This window comes from Amphibalanus amphitrite, unplaced genomic scaffold, assembly GCF_019059575.1.
Source record: "Amphibalanus amphitrite isolate SeventyFive unplaced genomic scaffold, NRLGWU_Aamphi_draft 000249F_arrow, whole genome shotgun sequence".
In the NCBI taxonomy this organism is placed as follows: domain Eukaryota; kingdom Metazoa; phylum Arthropoda; class Thecostraca; order Balanomorpha; family Balanidae; genus Amphibalanus; species Amphibalanus amphitrite.
In genome coordinates, this window is record NW_024881744.1 from 244154 (window position 1) to 266236 (window position 22083).

The 22083-nt window shown below is 48.9% G+C and overlaps 1 protein-coding gene across 1 annotated transcript in view; it reads left to right on the forward strand.

Moving 5' to 3' along the window:
• LOC122386394 overlaps window positions 1-22083 on the forward strand; it is a 213877-nt gene that overhangs the window by 188766 nt on the left and 3028 nt on the right. The window contains exons 10-14 of the mRNA XM_043375563.1: window positions 2320-2545; window positions 17436-17585; window positions 18355-18559; window positions 19457-19602; window positions 20382-20503. Of these exons, the coding sequence (XP_043231498.1) occupies window positions 2320-2545; window positions 17436-17585; window positions 18355-18559; window positions 19457-19602; window positions 20382-20446 (792 nt within the window). The 3' untranslated portion in view covers window positions 20447-20503. The remainder of the gene's footprint in view (window positions 1-2319; window positions 2546-17435; window positions 17586-18354; window positions 18560-19456; window positions 19603-20381; window positions 20504-22083) is intronic.

Consider the following 22083-nt stretch of genomic DNA (forward strand, 5'->3'; position numbering starts at 1 on the left):
ATTGCAATCCCGGAACGTTTTGCCAATCCCGGGATCCCGAAAGTTTTTATTTCGGGATCCCGGGATCCCGGGATTCCTGTTTTGTCACAAAACGTCGTAAGAATGATTTCCTACTGACAGATTTTGCGTCTTTTAGCTTACCACAAACAAAGGGGCAACCAAAAGCCATCCTTAGCCCATGTCCTTTGCGTTAAAAACGATTGAATTTGTAAAGAAAGCGTTTCAATTTGACTGGCATTTATTCCCAACTGGCCTTGATGAACTATGCGTCGACCAGTGCGTTTGCTGTCTCGTCATTGAGACGGGTTCCGAGTTCCGACACCTATACGCCTCATTCACTCTGCGTCTACGCTAGTTGGCATGACAGTTTTAAGCCATTGCTGGTAGGTCTGTCTATCGTAAAACTCGCGACTAGTGTACGCCAAATTTGGCAGCTCCCTATTTCACACTATTTTCAGGACGTCGCTTGGTCACTTCACCTCTTCCTGGTTCCGCTTTTATCACTAATTTCTCTCAGACTATGCTCCATAGTCGCTTTGAGGGCAGAGTCACTGACTGGGAGAGCTCCACTCTGCCGTCTTCAACGTCTGAATCAGTGAGCTCTGCCGTCACTTGCGTGACATCTACGACATCTTTCTGCGACACGATCTCAACGACTGCCTTGATGACCTCTTTTCTTCCGGCCACGGACGGACAAGTCGGAATCGCTGAACGATCCGTGATCCTGATGGAGATGCTGCAGCACTGATGCTGCAATTTTTTGACGTTCTGGTGCGTGGACCCTTTTTCGTACGTATTTAAGCAGCTTAACAGCTGTGGGTGATCCCGGGAGCTACCCACACGGTCGATTGTGGACGGCCGAGACGGGGTGCCAGCTAGTTTCTCTGCTTTATGTCACCCAGTACTATTAACAGTTTGAACATGACTGGTGCAGCGGCTGCATTCCTTTTTTGGTGAAAAACTTTTTTTTATCCCGGGATTGGCGAAATTTCGGGATCGGGATCGGGATTGAAATCCCGCCGGGATCCCGGGATCCCGATCCCGGGATTGCAATCTCTACAAGTGACTAATTAATTTGAAACTTTCAGCGATTGATAAATGTAACAATATTTACAAAATGTATCTCTCGAAATTTCTATATACCTATATAACCTAGAAGTCAGGTCAATTTTTCGAGCTCTCCATTATGAGTCAATTGGAGAAAATTGAAAAGCGCCACTTTTAGACCAACGTCATTCAAAACATTTTTCAAACGCTGCAGTACGAGTAAACATGACACGCTCAACCGGAACATGGAACCCGTGACCCCTCGTTATGTCACCGAGGTAATCTCAGTTCACGAATGGTATCTAACGGTTTTCGCTAATTTGTGATAGAGGCAAGCTAGAGCGACGAAAGCGCTTTAGATGTGTTTGACTCGACGATACGGACCGACTGATATGCAACATGATCTTTTCCGGTCAGGTCATGACCTTGATCTGAGGTCAAATTTAAAAGTTGACCTGTCAAGATCAAATTATAGTTCATTCGACACGGCTCGCCCAGAGGAACACGATGCTGGCAAAAGTATTGTCGTGTGTCTCTTGAGTCATAAGCTATTGGAGAAAAACATCTTTCCATAAAAGCGGTTTTTTAGTTTTTGTCCTCTAGAGGCTAAACCGTTGACCTGAGGTGAAATCTGAGAACAACAGTCAGAAAGGCCTGTAGAAGAGCTATTGATTGCGCTTTTCTGCGACGCTGTAGCTCTATTGGTTTCCGAGTTGTTTGTCGGATGTTTTGAAAAATGTTGAAATAGCAAAATTTGACCTTTGATAACCTCTGGTGACCTGACCTTTGGCCTGAACTAAAAAATGAATTACGTATTTTCGTCATGTTTTTTACGTTCCTTCCAATGTCGCTTAACCCGTGTCGCTACGTGGCCCAGGGCCGAGTTAGAGGGGGGAGTGTACAAACACCCCCACCCCTACAGGGCGTGGAAATCCAGGACCCCCAGCGGTGGACGGGTTAAAAGTACAAAACATAAATTTGGTCCTGTCCCATCAAGGACATTTTCTCTTTCGAATGACGTACAATGGGAGCCGTTTTGATAGCTAGAATTGCTAGAAATAATTGATTTTCCAGCGTACGTCGGTTGTACCCGGAGGGCATCTCGTTTTCAAGATTTATGCCCCCTATCCCCCAATACGATTCCCCGCGTTTTGTACAAAGGTAGATGTGATAGTGTCGGCTGTCGCACCCACAAACACATTTTCAGCGAAATCGCAGGGACCCTACTGAATCCCCGCTCAATCCCCCTGCTAACCTCCGTTACTTCCATAGCCATCGGCGACTAGTGACGTCGGAGCATTGGTGGAGGCAATGCGGATAGCGAATGTGAAGACGCACACACTTCAGCGGGGCCTCAGCGAGGAGCAGCTGGAGACGGCACTCCGGGGCCTGGAGGCCTACCGTGCTTTGGAGGAGCTGGTGCTGTCAGTGCCTCTTGACTCGACGGGACGATGGCTGAGGCTCCTGCCGCCGTCATTGCGAACGCTGCACGTCTTCGGTGAGATACCTTTTGTGGGCGAACCAAGTAATAGCCGTTTTCACGACGGGCTATCCGGCGAATGCACCTGATTTGACCAAATCTGCACCTAATTTCTTTTACAGCAAATATCTTCATTTTATGAATTTATTTCAGTGTTTTAATCGATGATGCTCTCTGATGATATGACAAAGCAGGCATATAAGCAATTAGTGCAACCCTAGCTGATGGCTACTAAGAGACACACTGAACCTAATTTGACCAAATCTGCACCAGTGATCTGTACCAGATGTGCACCAAATGTGTACCAGATGGCCGTCGCGAAAACGGCTAATATCACTTCTGACTGGGGGAAACAGAGTAGAGCATTACAAATGCGGATTTGCGTATGGTTAGCCCTCGCCGGCTGAGAGGGGGAGGGCGGGTGCCGCCCCCTTCCCCCCCCCTAACTCTTCAGTTTTTTTTCGCGATAGGTGCAAACCCGCCAGAGATAGAGAGCTGAAACTTGGCATACCTGACCTTTGATTCAAGCCAGATGTGTTGACATCAACCGCATTTTCGGTTCAGATCATGTCATAAGTGAACTTCTGCACGGTCTTCACATGTCGCAAGTTCGCAACGCCCTCAATGCCAGAAGAGGGTTCACAGGGAAATGAAACTTATAGGATTTAGTATTCATTAGGAGTCTCGCAACTTGTATATCTCGGATTTTTCCTAAAGGTGATATGAGGTCAGGCCGTTTTCGTGACGTCACCATTATAAGTAAATGGGGAAAAATGAAAACTGCCATTCTAGCGCCGGGAACGATCTCCAACTATCTCAAGCACACAAAATCGTGATTTCATGCACTCCTTGCAAGGTTCGATAACTCACTTTTGCAATGCTGACCTTGCGTGACGTCATTTATGACGTCATTAGGGTCATAATAGTTTTTCGTCAATAACTCCCGATCAAATTGAGCTAGCCAGCCGGGAAAGCCACCAATGGACTCAGGAAGACCTGCCGAATCAATGATATGCGACATGACCTCTTTCGACCAATTTCGTGACCTGGGGGTGCTGACCTGACCGCGACCCGAGTTTAACCCGCGCCGTGCTGGGGGGGGGGCGTTTTTACGCCCCCCCCTTCAGGTTTTTCGCGAATATCTCAAAAACGGCGGCGAGCAGCGCCGCTGTTTTTGGTACACGTGTTTCTACATCATTTCCGCACATGTTGTGAAAATTTCAGACCTGGGCCGTTCAAGGTCAGGTCACCAGGTCACGTCAAGTGACCTTACCTCAGAAAAAGTTCAAAGGCTCGCTATAGCTACACCGACTGAACGATCACTTTGAAACTTTCAGCGATTGATATGAGTAACAGTATCTATAAAATGTATATATCGGTTTTTTTTATATCTGTGGCCTAAGGTCAGGTCAATTTTGCGACCTCTCCATTATAAGTCAATGGGAGAAAATTGAAATGTGCCTCTTTTGGACGAATGTCGTTCAAAACGCTCACAAACATCGGTTCATAGGTGAACATGACACACTGAATCGGAAAAATGCACCTGTGACCCTTCTGTATGCCCCTGAGGTCATCTCAGGTCATGGAACGGTCGCCAGCAGTTTTTTGGCTATAACTTTTGATAGAGACGTGCTAGAGCAGTGAAAACACGTCAGATGTGTTCAGATCGACGATACGGATCGACTGATATGCAACATGACCATTTTCGGTCAGGTCATGACCTTGACCTGAGGTCAAATTTTCAAAATGACCTTTCAAGGTCAACAAATAGTTCATTCGAAGCGTCTCGACGAGAGGAACACGATGCTGGCAAAAGTAATGTCGTGGCTCTCTTGAGTCAAAAGTTATTGCCGAAAAACAGTTTTCGTGAAAACGGCTATTTTTACAGTTTTTGCCCTCTGGAGGCTAAACCGTTGACCTGAGGTCAAATCTGAGAACACTCTACATAAATGGCGGTAAAAGGGCTATCGAATGCGCTTTTCCGCGGCGCTGTAGCTCTATTGGTTCCCGAGTTGGCCGTTGGCAGTTTCCAAAATTATCGAAATGGACTAAATTTGACCTTCGATGACCTCTGGTGACCTGACCTTTGACCTGACCTTAAAAATGACCGAAGTGTTTTCTTCCTTATTTTTGACGCTCTTTCGATTGCCGCTTACCGCGTGTCGCTACGTGGCCCAGGAGCCGAGTTAGACGGGGGGGGCGTGAAAACGCCCCCCCCCCCCCCAGCACTCGGCGGAAAGTTCAGGCCACCAGCACGGCGCGGGTTAACACCCTAAGTTGACCTAACCCAAACAAAAAGTAGGGTAAGGGCGGGTAAGAGGACGCAGGCGACAAGAGTACGCAGCAGCTGTTTCGGTTGCTTAGCAACGCCTCATCAGCGTCATCTCGAGTCCTAAGGAAGCTGTCTCTCACGCGGCTTCGATGGTGGAAGGTGGGCGCGCTACGGGTTCACTTGTCTTTTTTAGAGGCTTAGACGTGTTTTTCACATCGCTTTTAGACTTTTTGGGGTGCAGGAAAAGGTGTGACCTTCCTCAGGGAGCGGCAATATAATTTTCATTTTTTCCTATCAAGATACCACGGGGAATCTGGTGTGTGTCAAGTCCCAATTGTTTACGCGACGACTGTGGCGCCAGCTCTCAGCCCGCTTTGTGTCTACCGTATGTGTCGGCCATGAGTACGCATTGCCGTGGCGGACAAGAGTACGCAGTTTTCCGAGTGCGTGGTTGTGTTGCATTAATCAACTTAGTGCATCAGGCGCGCAACCCCTCAGCAGATTCACGGGATTGGCCAACAAGGTGGATGACACTCGGGGGGACGCCGAGCACTGAGCAGTTGGGGAAACCACGAAGAGCATCACTGTTTCTGGTAGACCAGGGGGCATTTGCACGACCACAGCGGGGCGCCTCGACTCTGTTAAGAGTGGCCGTTTTAGTGGCTGCGGCAATAAAGATAACAATAGTTTAACCCTCGCCCGCACATGCCATTTTCCCATCCTAGAACGCACATGGGGGGGAGGGGTGGTTGCCACCCCCCGCGCCATTTCGTTCCTGTTGGAGATAGAGCTTAGCGGTAAAGACCAAAAAGATTCTTTGGGAAGAGACGAATCCAATGATACCCAGTTTTACCTTCTCAGGTCAGTCATTGACCTTCCAGGTCAGGTCAAACTAAAAAATGTTGCTGTTTTGGGTCACCGTTGGATATCAAGTGCGCTGCTTATCATATACCGATAACGATGCCGTTTTCTGGTGCCAAGCCACCTAGAACCTCTTTCTCACACTACCCGACCAGGTTTTTGCTGCTGAGGTCATTTCAGGTCAAGTTAGGTCAAGGTCAATTATATGTGTTTGTATGTCTGTGTGTGTCTGTGTGTATACTGATGTGTGCACCGATTGTTTATGTGTCCATATTGCATGAAATCATGATCTGAGAAGCTTTTACCAAAAATGCAGTCAAAAAACTTCACAAAAAGTAAATTCCGCTTGCCTAAAACGCAATTATCTTAGATGACCTAGGTTGACCTTGACCTTGACCTTGACATCTGTACATCGTCGAACAACATGTTCCATGATGGGTGGGAGGTAAGACTGGTAAAAAAGGCCGAAATCAAGGTGTCAAAAGCTCACAAGGCCCATAGCCAACGCAAGATGTCGAGAATTGGCCATTTGGGTCATGACATAGCCTGAAAAACAAGGTCATATCTCCGAAACCAAAGGTCACAGAAACTTGAAATTTTCAGTGGACATCAAGAAAGGATAGAGGAGCAGCTATACAAAAAATCAGCCTTCTAGCTCTAAAAATGTTGAGTGCAGAGCAGAAAGACTACCTGGGGGGTGGCAACCCCCCCCCCCATGTGCGGGCGAGGGTTAATTACTTGCATGAATGCATTGATTCCAGCGAGTAGGAATGCATACACGTAGTGCGTACTCCACCCGCACGAAGTGCGTACTCTTGTACTGCCTATCAGGCAAGAGTACGCAAATGCAGGGTGTTAGAAAATTGCTTACGGTCACGCTTACGGTCATTGGACGTAGGCCGCTGTGGTCATAACAGTTTGTGGACAAATGATCAGGCTTTATCGAAATATACTGATCGTAGCCGTAAACCAAAACCGAACGGCGTGAGACGACAAAATGCATTAGGTGCGTACTCTTGTACGGTCCTCCCCTATATCATTCGACGCGCTTGAGCGAGACAAACACGATGCTGCCAAAGTCGCGACTCTATGGCCGTTTTTTACGAAGTTATGCACCATAAACGGAGCCGTACCTTAACCCTCGCCGGACCTATTGGTTTTCTACATACGCGCCGGCCGAAGGGGGGGGGGGGCGGGTACGACCCCCCCCCTCGCCGTTTCGCCCCTGGTGGAGCTAGCGCGTCGCGGAAAAAACGAGCGTGTGCGCCGTTTCAAGACGCAGAGATTGATACCCGGTTTTAAGGTCCTAGGTCAACCGGTGACCTCTGAGGTCAGGTCAAGTGCCCCAAGGTACGGTTCGGTTTTTGGTGAATAACTTCGCAAAAAACGGCCGCAGAGCCGCGATTTTGGCAGCATCGTGTTCGCCTTGCTCAGGCGCGTCGAATGATATACTTTTTGTTTGGGTGGGGTCAACTTAGGGTGTTGACCTCAGGTCACGGTCAGGTCAGCGCCCCCAGGTCACGGAGTTGGTCGAAGGAGGTCATATCGCATATCATTCGATTCGGCAGGTCTTCCTGAGTCGATTGGTGGCTTTCCCGACTTGCTAGCTCAATTTGATCGGAAGTTATTGACGAAAAACTAATATGACCCTAATGACGTCATAAATGACGTCACGCAAGGTCAACATTGCAAAAGTGACGCATGGGACCTTGCAAGGAGTGCATGAAATCACGATTCTGTGTGGTTGAGATAGTTGGAGATCGTTCCCGGCGCCAGAATAGCAGTTTTCGTTTTTCCCCATTGACTTATAATGGTGAGGTCACGAAAATGACCTGACCTCATATGACCTTTAGGAAAAATCCGAGATATACAAGTTGTGGGACTCCTCATGGATACTAGTTCCTGCAAGTTTCATTTCCCTGTGAAAGCTCCTCTGGCAGTGAGGGCGTTGCGAAGTTGCGACATCTGAGTACCGTGCAGAGGTTCACTTATGACGTCATAGGTCAGTGACCTGACCTGACCCGAAAATGCGGTTGGTGTCAAAAGATCCGGCTTGAATCAAAGGTCAGGTATGCCAAGTTTCAGCTCTCTATCGCCGGCGTGTTCGGAGCTATCGTGAAAAAACCCTATGGGGGGGGGCGGCACCCGCCCCCCCCCTCGGCCGGCGAGGGTTAACCCTCGCCCGTATAGGGGGGGGGGGTCGAACGGACCCCCCCCATGTTTTTTTCGCGAATAACTCGCGTAAAAACCGGCCGATTGCGACGAAACTTTCAATGCCCTCGCGTTAATCTATTTTACACCTACCCTGAAATTTTCGTGACCCTGACTCTAATGACCTTTGACCTGTGACCTAGTTTTCGAGACTATGTTTGGCCGGAATCGCGATTCGGCGTATGTCGGCTCGCATTGGCCGCGCGTTTGCAGTCTTTTTGTGGTTTCAAGCGCTCAAACATGTGATATGATGTTGCCCCCATGCATTAGGGTGGGTGTCAAGGTCACCTGAAGGTCAGGTCAGGTCATTGTCCTTTGGTGACCTCGGTTCACTTTTCTCGAGTTTTACATGTTTCAAGGCCAGTTTTTGGAGCTGAATTCGAATTTAGCAACCATATGAACATTTACGAAGTAGTTTTGGTGCCTTCGTAACATGTTACGAAGCTGTCAGAGGCGGTTGCCACCTACTACGAATACCCTTACTGGTTGACCTGACCTTACCTGACCCGACCTGGCCTAAATGAATGAAAACATCATCTGTGATCAAATCTAAAATGATATTCGTGATCAGCACCCCGAAAAACCCCACAGCAGTCACGCTTTACGACTTTCTAACAGGTCCCCATTTCCCGACTTTTGGGTCAATGACTTTGAAGGTCCTGGAAGGTCAACCGATGACCTAGGACCTTAAGATTGTGTATCATCGGCTTCCTCTCGTCACGGGCAACACGCTCGTTTTTTCTGCGAAACTCTAGCTCGATCAGGGGCGAAACGGCAAGGAGGGGGTCCAACGGACCCCCCCCCCCCTTTTACGTTCGCGGCTTGAAAAACACCAATACGGGCGAGGGTTAACCCTCGCCGTACCTATTGGTTTTCTACATACGCGCCGGCCGAGGGGTACGAACTACGAATCCCCCTCGCCGTTTCGCCCCTGGTGGAGCTAGGGCGTGGCGTAGAAAATGAGCGTGTGCACCGTTACGAGACGCAGATACTGATACCCGATTTTGAGGTCCTAGGTCAACCGGTGACCTCTGAGGTCAGGTCGAGTGCCCTAAGGTACGGTTCCGTATTTGGTGAATAGCTTCGCAAAAAACGGCCGCAGAACCGCGATTTTGGCAGCATGGTGTTCGTTTCGCTCAGGCGCGTCGAATGATATATTTTTGTTTGGATGAGGTCAACTTAGGGTGTTGACCTCGGGTCACGGTCAGGTCAGCGCCCCCCAGGTCACGCCATTGATCGAAGGAGGCCATGTCGCATATAATTTGATTCGGCAGGTCGTCCTGAGTCCATTGGTGGCTTTTGCGACTCGCTGGCTTAATTTGATCGGGAGTTTTCGACGAAGAGCTAATATGACCCTAACAACGTCATAAATGACGTCACGCAAGGTCAACATTGCAAAAGTAACGCATCGAACCTTGCAAGGAGTGCATGAAATCACGATTGTGTGTGTTTGAGACAGTTGGAGATCGTTCCCGGCGCCATAATAGCATTTTCATTTTTCCCCATTGACTTATAATGGTGAGGTCACGTAAATGACCTGACCTATGACCTTTAGGAAAAATCCGACACATAAAAGTTGTGAGACTCCTAATGCATACTAGTGTAAGCGTGGGCCGGGGCGACGACGTCGGCGTCGGCTCTCGAGCACGCGGGCCAACACAGCAGTCGGTCATCTTCTAATTTATTACAACCATAGCCTGGCCAACAAAGCCCGCGTCCTTCAAACCGCGTCCTTCAAACCACGTCCTGTAAAGCGGCCCAGGTAACGCTTAAACATAATTTGAACGTTTTATGACACAGAACACGCTATAATAAATTAGACAAAATTAATTAGACAGTACTAAAGCAAACAAAGGGTATCGGTAAAATCAAACAAATCAACAACTCAGCGCTTACCGTTCGAGATCAGACGCACTCAATCACCATGTGCACTTCACAGCGGTCGGGCACGGAAATAGCCCACCTGCGCGGACACGCCCCGACCCCCGGCCGGCTCAGGGCCGGACGGCACGCGATTGGTCGGTGCCGGGCGGTCACGTGACAGGTCGCGCAGGACGTCACATCCGCCGGACAAAAGGAAAGCGACAACTAAATAATAATAATGCGTAAACAGTGCACCACTTACACTAGGTCCTCCAAGTTTCATTTCCCTGTGAAAGCTCCTCTGGCAGTGAGGGCGTTGCGAAGTTGCGACATCTAAAGACCGTGCAGAGATTCACTTATGACGTCATAGGTCAGTGACGTCTGACCCGAAAATGCGGTTGGTTCAGAAAATCCGGCTTGAATCAAAGATCAGGTATGCTAAGTTTCAGCTCTCTATCGCCGGCGTGTTCGGAGCAATAACGGAAAACCTATGGGGGCGGCACCCGCCCCTCCCCCCTCCTCGGCAAGCGAGGGTTAACCCGCGCCCAAATGGGGGGCTATTTTTCCCCCAGACTTTCGATATATCTCCAGAACCGCGGCGCCGATCGTCACCAAACTTTCAGTACCCTCCCGGGCATCAAGTTTACACATTGTGACCAAACATTTTTTCACAGGCTATGATGATAGGTTGGCCGCAGTTGGCGTCAGAGTGATATCATATCTGCCGTTTTCGACCCAAAAAAGGTGTCGCGGGAAGAGCTGTCAGGCCTATAGCTTTGAAAATTCAGAAAAACGCTTAACCTTCCAGGCGGTGGGGGGCATTTTTTGCCCCCCCCCCTCCCTTCAGTTTTTTTTTCGATATATCTCCAGAACCGCTGCGCCGATTGTCACCAAACTTTCAGTACCCCCCCGTGAATAGCTATTGCACATTGTGACCAAAATTTTCTCCAAAGGCTATGATAGGTTGGCCGCTAATGACGTCGGAGTGACGTCGTTTCTGCCATTTTTGACCCAAAAAAGGATTCGCGGGAAGAGCTGTCAGGCCTACAGCTTTAGAGATACAGAAAAATGTTTCAGACATAAAAGGTGTAGAATTAACAGGGCTACAAAACTAATATCTCAGATTTTTGAATTTTAGTTGATTTTGACCCCCAAAAATTAAAAAAAAATATATTTTTTGAATTTAATAGCCAAAAAATCTAAAAAGTTTTTTGAAATTCGAAGAAACCGGAATGTACGTGATAGTCTTAACCGCCTTCTATCCACATACCAAATTTTAGATCGATACCTCCTTTTTTGGCCAAGTTATAGCGAAAAAAACGGTTCCAAATTGATGGCGTCAATTTTTAACTCAATTTTAACAAGTTTAGACCACGTAACCAGGGGCGCCGCCACGGATTTTTGACTGGGGGGGACGGACTGACTGACTGAAAACACAAGTAGACATTCTTACCGGGGCTTTTTCGGTCGGATGCATTCAACGTTTAAAGCAAATATGCCACTTTTAACATAGGGTTTTGAACTGAAGTAACAGTTTTGAAGCTTGAGCTGAGACGAGAACAAATCAGGAGCTTTTATGGCTCAACGATCACCCTAGCCAAATATATAGGTATCGATTTTAGGTTTGAAGACTGAAGTCATTCCCATAGATTACACTTTGTCATTCTCTTACCGAGGAATCCATTCCCTTACGGAAAAATGCTAGCCAATCAGCATTCAGCTGGTTTGAACTACGTACTATGCTTGGTCTATTTATATATGTCGTAGGCATCGGCTGAAATTCGGCATTTCATGAAATGCCTAGGCATTACGTGGAATGCCGGCAAAGACTGAAATCTTCGTAGAAATACTCGCGTTACAGCAAATGCCTGAACAATTTAGGCATTTCATGGAATGCCAGGCGGAGACCAGGCAGTCTCTGAAATACGGTCGAAATCAACTGAACACACTCGTTGCCTAGGCATTACATGGAATGCCCAAGTGACGACCGGCACTTTCTGTAACGATTACCGCAGATGTGCGCAGGGCTGCGGACATGATGGATTTTCGGCGACTCCGACCCCGACTCTGGCTTTCAAAAACCAACTCCGACTCCGACTCCGGGCAGAACTTTCGAATCCGACCAAGTTTAACTCCAGCTCTGGCCTTGCAACTTTGCAAGATCTGCGGAGTCGATAGATTTTCGGTTTGTCCGGCTTCGGTTCCAAAAATCGACTCTGGCTCTGACTCCGGTCATAGCTGTCGACTCCAACCGACTCCGACTCCGACTGCGCAGCCCTGGATGTGCGAGTTCCCGCGCCTTTTGCTTATTCAAGTCTCATCGGTGCAGGGACGGATCCAAGGGGGGTCACATGGGTCATGACCCCCCCCCCATGGGACCCGGGGGCACTATAGGCCTGCCAGAGGCACCACCGGCCTAACAGGGGCACAACAGGCCTAGCAGGGACACCACGAACCTGTCAGGGGCACCACAGGCTTGTTAGGGGCACCGCAGGCCTGTCAGGAGCACCATCGGCTTAGCAAGAGCACCACAAGTCTGCCAGGGGCACCACAGACCTGTCAGGGGCACCAGAGGCCTGCCAGGGGCACCACCGGCCTCGCAGGGGCACCACCGGCCTCGAAGGGGCACCTTGGACCTGTCAGGGACACTACAGGCCCGCCAGGGGCACCACAGGCCTGCCAGGGGCACCACAGGCCTAGCAGGGCACCACGAGCCTGTCAGGGGCACCTCAGAGTTGTCAGGGCCGAGGGGCACCGCATTCCTTCCAGGGGCACCACAGGCCTGTCAGGGGCCCCAGAGGCCTAGCAGGGCCACCACAGGCCTGCCAGGGGCACCTTGGACCTGTCAGGGGCACCACGTGCCTGTCTGGGACACTTCAGGCTTGTCAGGTGCACCACAGTCCTGTCAGGGCCCAGGGGCACCACCGGCCTAGCAGGGGCACCACCGGCCTCGCAGGGGCGCCATGGGCCTGTCAGGGGCACCACGGGCCTGTCGTTGGCACTTCAGGCTTGTCACGGGCACCACAGTCCTTCCAGTGGCACCACAAACCTGTCAGGGGCACCTGCGGCCTAGCAGGGGCACCACGGGCCCGCCAGGGGCAGCACAGGCCTGCCAGGGCCCAGGGGCGAAGACACTGACCAAAAATAAAAATATAAAAAAGCAAAAAACTAAAATAGGGCACCACCAAAATTATGTGGCCGAAATCCGTTGAGTTTTAGTTTTGGGTATAGGTAGGGCACCACTTCGATTCATGACCCTCTCCCCTTGGAGTTTTCCTGGATCCGCCCTTGCATCGGTGGAAAGGGATTGATGGTGTATGATATTGAACATTGAACTCCGTGGCGAGATGGCGGGTTCAAATCCCGTCCGGCCAAGTTTATTTCTAATTCAAACAATCTAACCTAACCTAGCCTACCATATAACCTAAAGCCTACTTTCGCCTACGTAACGTATCAAACCTAACCTAACGTGTTATGTTAAAAGTAGATAAGTTGGGCTCGATTAGGTTTGGGTTGGGTACCGAGCCAGCGCCAAACCGCTCGCACATCTTCGGTAACCGTTCCAGAAATTGCCGGTCGTCACTTGGGCATTTCATGTAATGCCTAGGCAATGATTGTACTCGGCTTATTTCGACCATATTTCATCGACTGCCGGGCCTCCGCCTGGCACTCCATGAAATGCCTAAAATGTTCAGGCATTCGCCGTAACGCGCGTATTTCTACGAATATTTCAGTCTTTGCCGGCACTCCAAGTAATGCCTAGGCATTTCATGAAATGCCGGATTTCACCCGATGCCTACGACATATACACTGTGGCTTGGTCAACGCGTAATCAGCTTCCTCTGCAATATAGGCAAGTAGCCTCTACGAAAGATGGAAAATAGTGATGTAAAAAAATATAAAATCCTTTTGCAAATATTCATTATTTCCTGACCATTTTATGTTTAAAAACTCATAAAACTGTGGCGAAATAACTGGTTTGAGGAAAGTAGTTTAGGTAGGTATTTCCTTAAAGTAATGGCTATAGACCGCATTCCCACCGAGTACCTACCTTTATACACATCTGATGTCCGATTCAGTTTGACACGGCAAAGCCTCGTGTTCTATCACGGTATAATTGCTGATGTATGCCACTAATATGACCGATAATGCATATTGCATAGGCAATGCATATTGCATACCCGCGTGGAGGAGGGGGCGTTGTATAGTCACAAATCTCTCTTTTTGGTTTGTGCACGAATCGGCGCGAAGCGCCGCGAAAACTGGCAAAAAAATATTAGGCAAAACTGCTCCAAAATACGAATTTTGCAGCCCGTGTAACAAGCTTGATACCAGAAAACCTTAGGTCAGGAAAACCAAGTCAAGTAGTCAAGTCGCCTCAAAGTTTTGTGGTCCTGCAACCGTATAGCTTTTATTTCTTAGAAGCTGGAAATTTAGTGTAGCGTGACTGCAGAAGCGTGGGGTCGGAGCCGGAATTAGTCGGAGGTGACTGTTTTGGCCAGTTTTGGCCAGAGTCGGAGTTGAAGTCTTCGAAAATGTTCGGATTTTGACTTCGAGGTCGGATTGGTGTAAAGTCATGTTCTTGGCTGGTTAGACGAAATATATTAGGCCCGTGTTCGGCCAGTCGTGTTGTACGACACACGTTGATCACGATATCAAAAATCGGCAGTTCCGCGATGGCAGGTCGGATAAGCCTGGAGATTTTGTTGGCCGAGGTGGCAGGGGTCAGACCCATGCATGTGGGCCCACACCCCATATACTGAGTGTCTAAACCTCCTGGACCCTCTCAGATTCGGCACCGGCCGTTCCATCTCTTCCATCCTCAGGACAGTCAAATCCTTCTCCTCCACGCCGCAACCCCCTGCTCCGGGCTGGACGGGCAACTCTATCCCATGCGGGAATGGCTCCACTGGAGCTATAGTCCTTTGCCGGGTGCAGTGAGTGCCAGTGGGCTGGGCTGCCTGTTCAATTGGTCGGGTTCATCCCAAGTGGCTCACTAGGGTGGCTGCCCCGACCAATGTCTCCCACTAATTCTTTCATACTTGCGGCTCTGAAATGGTCTCTTTGGACCGAAGGGCCTAATCAAATTTCGAGTAGGATAACAACCAGTAAAACGCCTTTTGGGGCGACCAACGGAGCGAGCGAGAGGGTGGGGTGGGCCTTGCACGTGCGAAATTGCGAGGGGATACCTCCAACTAACTTGTGCACTGCACCCTTCTAACCGGTCCCTAACGATGTGCCAAATTTGAGCGCAATCGGCCTAGCCGTTCTCGAGATCTGGAAGCGGCACCCTGCACGTGCGCACGTGCAAAATGGGTCCCAACTGACTTTTGCACGGCACCCTACTAACCGGTCCCTAACCATGCATCAGATTTCAGCACAATCGGTTCAGCCGTTCTCGAGATCTGGAATCGACCCCTGCATGTGCGCACGTGCAGCAGCACCCCAACTGTGGCACATGGATATGCATTGCCTAGTGGGTATACCTACCCAAGATTACCTACCTACATGCCAACTTTCAGCGCAATCGGCCCAGTAGTTGCCGAGATATTGAAATTGTTACAAAACTAACACCTCTTCGTTTTTCACGTGGCACGTGCATATGGGGTCACTCACATGCATCGGGAATAGTCCGATCCGATGCTCGTTAGAAGGAATGAATCTAGATTCTAGTGTTACCCTACAAAAATTACCGCATGTAAATCGGCCAAGTGGTTGCTGAGATATAAGCCTAGCAAAAGCGTGACCACGGCATACTCAGAAATTTCCGTTAACCTACGTAAGACTACGCTCGCTTCGCTCGCTCCGTAATGAGTTTGGGGGGGGACGTCCCCCTTCAATTCTGAGAGTGGGGGGACGCGTCCCCCGCGTCCCCCCCGGTGGCGGCGCCCATGCACGTAACGCAAAACAAAGACCACCATTGAACTCCTCGTGACGAGCTGCATCGAATCGATACCCATTTTATGCAAAAATATCAACTTTGAAAGTTGACCTAATTTGACCTGATCTTGACCTGACCATGACCTGATCTTCACCAAAACATAATCTCAACTGACCACAAGGGCTGCTTGTCCCACATAATCGCATTTGGCATATAAAATGGACCATAAAACATGCATCACATGATATTTTTAATTGGTGACCCTCAGTGACCTGACCTCTGTGACCTAACCTGGTATCAGTGACCTCAAATAGCAAAATATGTGTTTGATGAACATTTCCCCATCGTTGATTTTCAATGAAATGCATTTTACTCGATTTTACAACGCATTTCTTGAAATGCCTGTAAACGGTGAAAATTCGACCTTTCACCTGACCTGTGATGTCATCGGTTAGACCGAGGTCAATGAAATTGGGTCACAAACTCACAAGGTAGTTCCTCGTTGGGGCTATCCAACGCCGTTTGCCGCTTGTCGCTATGTTGCGTGGTTCTCGAGATCTTAGGGGGGGGGGGTCAAAATGCCCCCCCCCCATCAGACCGCGTTGCTCGGCAGACCCCATCAGGGCGCGGGTTAAGACATTATACACTATACAGTCTGGGATCGGTGCAAAAGCTATTCAGCTTATTTCATGGCACCTCTCCCTCACACACACTGGCTCATTCACACGTCATTCACGTCAAGATCGGGTGAACAAGAGCAATACAATGAAAAACAAGAAAAATACAGTGAAAGTAAATACATTTACAAGGTACAAAGTATCAACTATCAACAACTATTGGTATCAACTAAGTTACGTATAAAACATAAGTAACTAAAGTAATGCTGCCGCCTCTGAGGTAAATCACTGGCGGTGTCCGCAAGAAAGGGCCGCTGGCACCGCCGCCGCCAGCCGCCGCCGAATTCCTGATGGTGAGGGATCTTTCAATGTAGCTCTGGAAGCACTCGGCGACGCGCCGACCGTCCTCTGTGCTGGTGGATTTACCGTGGAGGAGTATGTCGAGTTTTTGTTCTGATGGAAGGTTAGACCTGACCTCCACCACCTTGACCTGACCTCCACCAGGAAGTGACATAAACCGTTCGACTGATGGTCTTACAACCAACGCCATTGAATTTTTAAATGAAAAATTGGCCATAAAACATGCATCACACAGCCCTAGTAAAATTGGGTTCATGTGCTGAACTGTTCACCCTTAGTGACCTGACCCGTGACCTGACTTGGTATTATAAGTGACCTGTAATAGCAACATAGGTACTAGGCAACTTACGCCCTATCGCTAATTTTCGACAAAATGCGTTTTACTCGATGTTATAGCGCATTCCCTAGAAGACCCGTGACCGGCAAAACATTTTATCTTTGACCTGACCAGTGACGTCATCAGTGACCCAGAGGTCAATGAAATTGAATTTTCCGGGCCAAATTTGACAATGCTTTCAAATGCCGTTCGAATTTTGCGGATCCGGCCAGTATTTTCGGACATACGAGGGGGGGGGACAATAAATAGCCCCGCCCCCCACCACCACCACCACCTCCACCAGGTCGCGTTATAAACAGACTCCACCAGGGCGCGGGTTATGGTGTGTGCTGCACAATAAGTAAGAATGGGCACAGGCACCATATAACTACTCAGCAGTGCCGAATCGGCTGTGTCAGTGTAAGTGTCGTCTATATCCGTGTTTGACACCATTGTGTCAGCCGCCTCCCGACCCGGCGACAGCTCCGTCCGACTGCAGTCAGCTGACACAGCTCTCACTCCGACAGGACCGGGGGAGACGGGAGAGCCGGTGAAACTGGGGAAGAACAGACGGCCCGACCATGGGCTGGTGGTCGTCATACAACAGGCGGGAGATGACGTCATCGACCAGCTAGCCAAGGGGCTGGGACCACGGGTTACCGGGCTGAATATGCTCAGTGAGTGGCAGTGGCACGGACGGGTTATCGGTATGAGTGGTTAGGTATAGTGATGACACCGAGTAGCCGTGCGTGGTAACACCGTCGCAGCACAGGTGAACCGGGAACGTATGCATGGGACAGGTCATGGGGGTACGTCAGAGTAGTGTGATTACAACGGTATATATGACGATATCAGGAGTGGTTATGTGAACATGTCTTGCATGCACATTCACAATGCTGTTTGGTATTAGTTGTGTCGATTACATATTGTTCATATTTCTGAAGTCATACGTGGTGACCAGCAGTGGCCAAACAGGGTATTAATACGAGTGGTTAGATATAGTGATGAACATAGAGTAACGATGCATGGTTACACCGTACCAGTAGAGGAGAACGACAGACTATGAACAGTATTGGCAATGACGTCACCAATGTGTATATGTTTGTATGTGTGTATGTGTGGTATGTTCGGTCGGGTGAATACCACCGACGACGGGTATGTCAACGGCCATGATGCCACACGTGCTGGGTATGTGGGAGTAGTGTGGTGACATTTAGGGAAACAAGTATACAAGTGATAAACATCACAATAACTCGACAGATATGTAAAGCTGGCATTTCACTTCCAATGCTATTGACTGGGCCGATGACGTATTGTGCTATATGCGCAATACGCTAATATGTATGTGACGTATTGTGCCATATGCGCAACACACTAATATGCATAATGTCTGTCATTTCCCACACCATTCACCATACCATGTCTGTATGTGTCTGTGTTTCCCAGACTGCCCGCGTGTCACTGCCGGGGCCCTACAGGGGCTGCTGTCCGCCCTCACCGGCCTGGAAGACGTAACACTTGGCGGCTCTCTGTCCGGCGCCATCACTGACGCCTCACTGGCCGCCCTCCACGGCTGCTCCCAGCTGCGTAAGATACAGCTGGGAACGCCCAGCGCACTCTGTACGGATATACCGGTCAAGGCGGTCAGCAGGTCAGTCAGCTGTACACCCAGACTGGACCCAGACCAGACCAGACCAGACACGGACCAGACCAGACACAGACCAGACCAGACCAGACCCAGACCACTCAGACCAGACCAGACCCAGATCAGTCGCAGACCAGACCCAGACCCAGACCCAGACCAGACCTACACCAGACCAAGACCAATGCAAACAAGCATGCATGGTCTGTATGTATGTTAGGGCTATGTATTGTGGCTATAACAAAAGCAGTTATATATAATACTGAACGAGACCGGTGTAAATAAATTTTCAAGACCGAGGTCCTAACTGAATTTTTGAACGAGGCCGAAGGCCGAGTTCAAAAAATCAGTAAGGACTGAGGTCTTGACAATTTATCACCGGCCGAGTTTGGTATGTATTTTACTGTATGCCAACGATAAAACAATTGTCTAGACCGAAGCTCTTAGCGGTTTTTTGAACGAGGTCATCCCAAAATGTTGACTTGGTAATGCATTTTTGACCGTGGTCACTTTGCTTACACCAGTTATTACCACACCCCTCAGGCTAATGTATTTGAATAGGCCAGGCATACAGTAATTGTATAAATGTATGTACATATGTATATAAGCGCAACCATTGTTGTATCATAAGAATCGGTATACATATTACATAGGTCTAATGGGTGTATGGATTACGTGCACAATGCATATGGCTATAGCCATACATAGGTATATGCACGTAATCCAATATCAGCTAGCACGCTACCTACCGCATCGACCCCAGACTCAGAGACCGCACCCGAACGCCGAACCCCAACCGGACCGGACCTGACTTGAACTGGCCCTGTGGATACCGGACCCGTCCCCTCCAGACGGCCGGTCGGCCGGCTGGTGTCGCTGACTGGTCTGTGTTCTGTTCTGTCGCAGACTGGCGTTTACCTGTCGGAAACTGGAGGCGCTGATCTTTCACGCAATGGAGGAGCTCAGTCAGAGGGTCCTGGACGCCCTGGTCAGGGCAGACCTGGGGAAAAGCGATGACGGCACGCCGAGAACACTGAGGTTCAATGTCCCGGGTGAGTGACGGCGCCGCCCAGCGCCTCTGATCAGTCCCGCAACAGACGGCTCGGCGCCACCGGCCTCTCGGAGCCGCTGTCGTACACTCTCTCAAGGGGTCGAGGTTAACACATGACGTTGATGTGACGTCAAAACTGATATAAACAGCATATTGGGCTTGGCATCATTTTTATGCATGAATGTGATCTGTGTGACACCACTGGCTGAACTTGGGGATTTGCATTGTGCAATATGCATGTCGGATATATCGTTGTCTTGTGTTATTAGAGCTCCACTGTGTGCATGTTTTGTTTACAATGACACACAATGTGAAAGTGACTTTTAGTGTAATTAGTGTAGGTAGTGCAATTGAAAACAACTGGAAGTTATTGGCTATGATGCTAATTTTTGTATAACCTTTGATTGAGCAAAGATGTAAACAAGAAATCAGTATACCTAGTGTACTGTACTCATTGTAATAAATGGACATCCAGCGTAACCATTGGTGCCTGGCTGTCAGCTGTAATGCTGTGCTTACTGCATGTGGCACCATATACCCGTTCATGTGTTGTTTGTGTCCCGGTGAGACGTCACATCAGACATTTACGTTAGAGTTATGTGTGACGTTGCATAATGTTTGCGCTTTGTGAGGCTGAATAAAGATGTTTCCATTTATACTGTGAGAGACCACTTCGCCATTGTGTATGTCGAGTTGTGGTCATCTTCGACAGTCTTGTCTCTTTATGTAACTCTTTCGCTTCGAACCACTACCTACCTATATTTCTCGTCTTGTCCACAGAACCTGCCTATGGGAAGCTGAGACAGAGGTCCACCAGCAGCATCATAGTGTATGAGGCTACCTAGAAGTATCATTCGAAAATATCACGCCGACTCAGAATGCGCCTACAGCAGTCATCCTCAGTGAGTTCTGTTCTCTAGAGCCTTCGCCCCAGTGGGGGGGGGGGGCATATGTTACCACCCTGTCGCGTGTTTCGCGTGTAAATAAAAAAGCGCGGCGCGTAGCGCCGCGCCGCTTGGGGTAGCTTTTTGTACATTAATTTTGGACAATGTGTGAAATTTTTGACCCCAGGTCATGTCAGGTCAGGTCACCAGTTCAAATTAACTGACCAAGCCTAAAAAAGTTTGCAATCATGTCCAGTCTGCAGTGTTTGTCAGAAAGGTTTCAAACTTGGTGGATTGCATGATGTTATGGGCGCCTACAATTTGTATATCTCGGATTTTTTATATCCGTGACCTAAGGTCAGGTCAGTGGCGTGACCTTACCATTATAAGGCAATGGAGAAAAATGAAAATGCCTATAGATCCGTGTGTACGCATAGGAACAGTCCAAATATTTCACAATCACAATGATTTAGTCCACTCGTGATGACCAAGGTGTCATTTTTGCTGATAGCCTCTAGATAGGTCATCCGAGGTCACTTGAGGCTACAAACAGTTTTTTGCCAATAACTCGCGATTGGAAAGAGATAGAACGCTGGGGATGGTCTCATTGTGTTTGTCTTGTTGAGACGCATCGACTGATATGCAACATGACCTTTTCCGGTCAGGTCATGACCTTGACCTGAGGTCAAATTTTCAAGTTGACCTTTCAAGGTCAAATTATAGTTCATTCGACGCGTCTCGGTGAGGGGGACACGATTCTGGCAATAGAAATGCCATGGCTTTTTGTAGTCAAAAGTTATTGTCGAAAAACACTTTTCGTAAAAACAGCTATTTTTGGAGTTTTTGCCCTCTGGAGGCTAAACCGTTGACCTGAGGTCAATATTGATAAAAAACCTTTTCAAAAGAAAAGCTCAAAAGCTATCGTTTGCTCTTCCATGCGTTTTTTCTAGCTACCATAGTTCCTGAGATAGCGGCATGTTTTCTGAAAAAAAAATATTATGACAATTGGCAAATTTTGACCTTTGATGACCTCTGGTGACCCCAATATTGCTCTAAGGTGAAAAATGTCTGAAATACTTTCAAACGTACGCATTAAGAGCTATCGACTGCTTTTTACCGCGTCTTTCTATCAATCTTAGTTTTTGAGTTAGAGGTGGGTGGTAACATATGCCCCCCCCCCCCACTAGGGCGAAGTTGGCTGAGACCGCCACTGGGGCGCGGGCTAGCTGGTGTTATTGCATTTAGTCCCTTCCATAGGCAGGAGGGAACACACAGGTGGCAGCACCATACACAGCGGTTTCACCACCAGAGGGCAGCAGCCTACGATGAATAAACCTCACATTCTCTGACCATGAGCCGGAAACAACGGCGAGTAAGTTAGAAACTTTAGTGGCAGTAAATTTATAATTGACCTTAGATATAAAATGTGTGCCCCCTATACGGTAACGTTGTTGTAACGACCAGCGGTGGTGACTGGTGAGTTCCGAATCGGATGAGTGTGTATGAGATCAGGACGTCCCGACTTCAGAGGTCATTGGCACGAGCGGTCACTGTCGTAGGATGCCGCGAATATTTTATCGGACTTGTCCAGTGGGCAG